Source organism: Condylura cristata, unplaced genomic scaffold (assembly GCF_000260355.1).
Source record: "Condylura cristata isolate star-nosed mole 26May11 unplaced genomic scaffold, ConCri1.0 scaffold00005, whole genome shotgun sequence".
In the NCBI taxonomy this organism is placed as follows: domain Eukaryota; kingdom Metazoa; phylum Chordata; class Mammalia; order Eulipotyphla; family Talpidae; genus Condylura; species Condylura cristata.
The window spans coordinates 67,984,785-67,989,057 of record NW_004567106.1 but is presented as its reverse complement, the minus strand read 5'-3'; the positions used below and the strand labels follow the sequence as shown (position 1 = coordinate 67,989,057).

General features: G+C 46.1%; 1 protein-coding gene across 1 annotated transcript in view; it reads left to right on the top strand.

Annotated features, from left to right (window-relative positions):
• The first annotated feature begins 4,059 nt into the window (after positions 1-4,059).
• KIAA1147 (KIAA1147 ortholog) overlaps positions 4,060-4,273 on the top strand; it is a 38,184-nt gene continuing 37,970 nt past the window's right edge. Inside the window, exon 1 of the mRNA XM_012720780.1 lies at positions 4,060-4,166. Coding sequence (XP_012576234.1) covers positions 4,060-4,166 — 107 coding nt within the window. The remainder of the gene's footprint in view (positions 4,167-4,273) is intronic.

Here is a 4,273-nt window from a genome sequence, read left to right as displayed (position 1 = left end):
AGCAATAGTGACTATATAGATTAGTAATTGTAGTAACTTCATATTATACTTTGAAAGGGAAATTATAAATAATAGGACAGGAGGAACTGCCAACAAGTGTGTAGTAATGATTGGTTAACTACACAATAAAAAAAGAATTTAGAGCCTACTTCATATCTTTTGTCAGCATAAAGGTTGAATAAATTAGAAAAGTCAAGCTACAAATAATTACATGAAAATAAAAGTAACTGTTAATCAGACTTTTGGGTGGGGAACAGCCTCTGGATGTCAAAACAACATAAGCAATCACAAAAGAGAGACCTTCCTGGTGGTGCAAGGGGTTAAGTCTCAGCACTACCAACCTACCACCAGCCACTGCAATATGAGTTCAATCCCATCCCCAGCCAGGATCCGACCCACATGGCACAGCAGACCTCTTTTGTCTTGTCCTCCGCAGGCTGTTTCAGTCAATCTGGCTGTTCTGCTCCCCACTCTGTCTCTGGTGAATCCTCTTCACCCCTACCCTCACCTCTAATCTGTACCCCAGTTCTTGTATGCATAAAGAAATTTCTGCATTTCATAAAGAAGCATGAAAACATATAATTGCAAGTCATATTAACAAAAATCATGTCAGGCTAACAACTTATACTGAACTCATGCAGATAGCTATCATGAGCACAAGAACCGCAAAGTCTGAGCACAGGCATCATGGACACTGGGCCCTGAGGAGGAAGGACAGGCCACCAACACCTACCCTGAAACCATGACTAGATCCAGTCACAAAACATTTGCTAAGACAAAATCCATTTCATCTGGTAAACTGCAATTAAAAAAGAAAAACTATTTTAAATGGCAACATCTAATTTAACGAGAGTGAGATGAAACTGAAATCCTTGCACACTTGTGAAATGGCAATCTGGCAGTGTAATCAAGGATGCTAACAGCAGTACACTCCTCCGGAGTGTGTCAAGAGGCAGTGGGACGGGCTGGCTGTACTTGGCCTGCCTCTCACTTCTTGTTCTGTATTTCAAGTCTTGCCTCAAGGGGGCTTTCCTGCCAGGCTTTGCGTCTGATGAGAAGGGAGGGCTATCTCCACATCCACTCAGATCTTGTACATAAATATATGGCTTATAATAGGTGTCTCCTGTTAAGAGTGAAATCAGGGGGCCTCCCTTGGGGGTGCAACTGGTTAAAGCGCAGCCACTGCAGCAGGAGTTTGATCCCTGGCTAGGGAGGTGACCCCCATGGCACAGCAGACCTCTCCAGTCTCCCCGCTACTCCCCTCAGCAGTGGATTTCAGTCAATCTGGCTGTTCTGCTCCCTACTCTGTCTCTGGTGAATCCTCGCACCCACCTCCTCACCTCTGGCCTGCACCTCAGTTCTATGCATCAATCAATAAATCTTTTTTAAAAAAGTAAAATCAAAGTAAATACCCCCCAGAAAAAAAACCAAAAAGAATTTAAAAATATATAAAAACAAAGCCAAAAAACAAACAAACGAGCGAACAGTGAAATTGGCACAACTATGAAGGAACAGGTAAGTCAGTTTTCAAGCAGGCTAAGACATCTCTCATAGGACGCAAAGTGTCCACGGTCTGGTGGATAAGAGAAAACATACAAAATGAGTCTTTTTACAGTATGATTTCGAAATGTGAACATTGAAAAGCGATACCAGATCTACACCTGTTACTCGTTTTAAGCTATACTAGTTATTTCTACATGCCACAAAGGGTAAAACATGTCCAAGGCAGAGAGTCTAGTAGGTGACACCTCTAAATCGCCCCCCGAGGGGCAGACAAGGCACCTTGCTTCTGCTAACTGTCAGTGGATGGAAGTAGGAAAAACTTCTCCCTTGGATTTGAACTATACGCCAGTGTTCCTGCTAGTTAGCATTCTGAACACACACCAGCCATGTGACCCAAGGAACCTCAAGCAGAGAATTTCCCTCACAGCAGTATTTGGTTGGTGGTGCCTCCAGATGGTTGATAAAAGCAAACACAAATCTCCTCTGTGAGAACCGCCCTCAGTGGGGCCTGTGGCAATTATTGGGGCCTGTGGCAATTATAAGTCGCCATAGCAGTGTTGACGAGTGAAAAAATTTGTTTTGGAGATTGCTAAAGTAGGAAAGGTAGAATCTTAGTAGGGATCTCCTGTGTGAGATTAAATGATGTTGTATGGTGTATTTGATAGGCATTAACATTTTGCTATTGTAAATATGTTTCTGTAATATAGATCTATTTTACATAATAGATTTATATCAGGCCTATAGTTAGTATTGAGAGAAGTAAAATAATGGTATTTTAAAATTTAGCTATGTGGATTTCTAAGAGCACTTGTTTCAAAATATGACATCATCCCAGGGGTTCTGAATTCCACTGCCTCTTCAGTCCTTCTTGTCCTCCTCACACACTCCCGCCCACCAGCTTCTAAGCACTAAATTCAGTTTCCTGCCCATCCTCCTGTGAAATCCAGAAGACACAGAAGATAAATATGATGGATGAGGATAGAACCTCTTTCAGACTGTGACTATGTGTCATGAGGGTGCCATCACTGTTATGAACATTTTTGAGTGCTTACTATATATCAGATAACCTGCAGGAGACATGTCTGTTTTCATTTGCCTAGTTGACATATATGTGTTGCTTAGTTGACAAGTGACTGTTCTGTATCAAACTGAGAGTCCAAAGCCAGGCACGTGGCTGGTAAGCTGAAATACATATATAATGAAGACTGGAAAAGCTGGCCTCCCCCTGGTGGTTCAAGGGGTTAAAACGAAACACCCTGAAGCTGGCCACAGCCACTGCAGCATGAGTTCGATGCCTGGCCAAGGAGGTGACTCACATGTCACAGCAGACCTCTCCTATCTTGCCTCAGCAGTGTATTTAGGTGAATCTGCCTATCCTACTCCCATCCTCGCCCCCCACCTCTGCACCTCTGGCCTGTACCCTAGTTCTTGTATGCATAAATAATAAGTCTTTAAAAAAAAGACTGGAAAAGCTTGACCATTTGGACCTTTTAGATTTCTGTGTATGTAGCAATTGATTGGAGTGGATAATGAACTTATTTCCTGGTATGTATACAGCTTGAGTGTATTCAGCATGGGCTGCTTGGGTGTCATGGGGCTCACACGAAAGAGCAGGACAAGCAAGTCCCTTGGGGAAGAAAGAAAACATCAGAATTAAGGATTTTCCACAACCCCATCTTGTATTTAGAAATAACATTTTGATTTTTGTTTTCATGGAAGAACTGGGGCATAGTGTTGGCCAAAAGAGCAGGGGTGAGAAGATTCACCAGGGGGTAGCTCCCTCCCTGGCCAGAGGTCCAGCTCAGGCGTATTGGTAGCTAGCTGGCACTGAGATGTAGCTCCTCGCCCACCAGGGAGGCTGAGAAATGAAGTTTTGAATGCCTCAGTGCTCTGTGTAAAATCTGGTGGCTAACTCTTTCAGAGGAGGGTGGGAATGAGAAACGGGGGCCTCTGAAGGAAACCACTAGGGGAGGAGAGAGACTTGTTCAAACTTCCAAGATCCAGGAGGTCCCAGGAGTGAGCTGCCCTCAAGGACCCAGGGGAATAGGGCTACCCAGAGGGAGTTTATAAAGATGCAAGTCCTAGGTGGCCCCCAATAATAGTAGGTTTGAACCCCCCTCCCCCCCCCCCCCACCTTCCCAAGGAGATAACCAGTGACTGCCCAAGCCTACCGCTTCCAGGTCAAGATCGCTGCCTAACGATCAAAAATTTATTTACCCAGCATTCTACCGTAAAGAATAGGGGCTCTTTCTTCGTTGTGTTTAGTTCAACCTTTGCTCCACCTGCCAGCGGGAGGCGAGTGACCAACTTCCACCCTGTGAAGCCCTGAGTCACTGAAATGGGTGGGAGCGCCCAGGCAGAGTCCAGGAACTCTAAGGCTGCCTAGCTCATTCAGGGGGCACATCAGACTGGGTTACACCCCACAACTGCTCTAGACCAAGAGCCAGGCCCACCCCCACCCCTCCTGGGACAGCCAAGACTCCCTTCTCAGGCTTCACTTCCGAGCGCGGCGGTAGCTCTGGCCACACATCCGGGGTTATGTAATTCACATCTGTCATGGTGTGTGCGACCACTGGCTTTCACAAGGAATGGCGCGGAAAAATTCGCGGGGGGACAGTTACCCCTCGGAATCTTAAGCGAGGCGGCACCTGGACCGGGCGCAGGTAGACAGAGCCAGGTGATGAGCGTCCGGTCCTGCACGCAGCCCACAAATGCCCCCGTGTCACCTCGCACCGGGCACGCAGTTCGGCGAAGCCTGCGGGCGAACGCC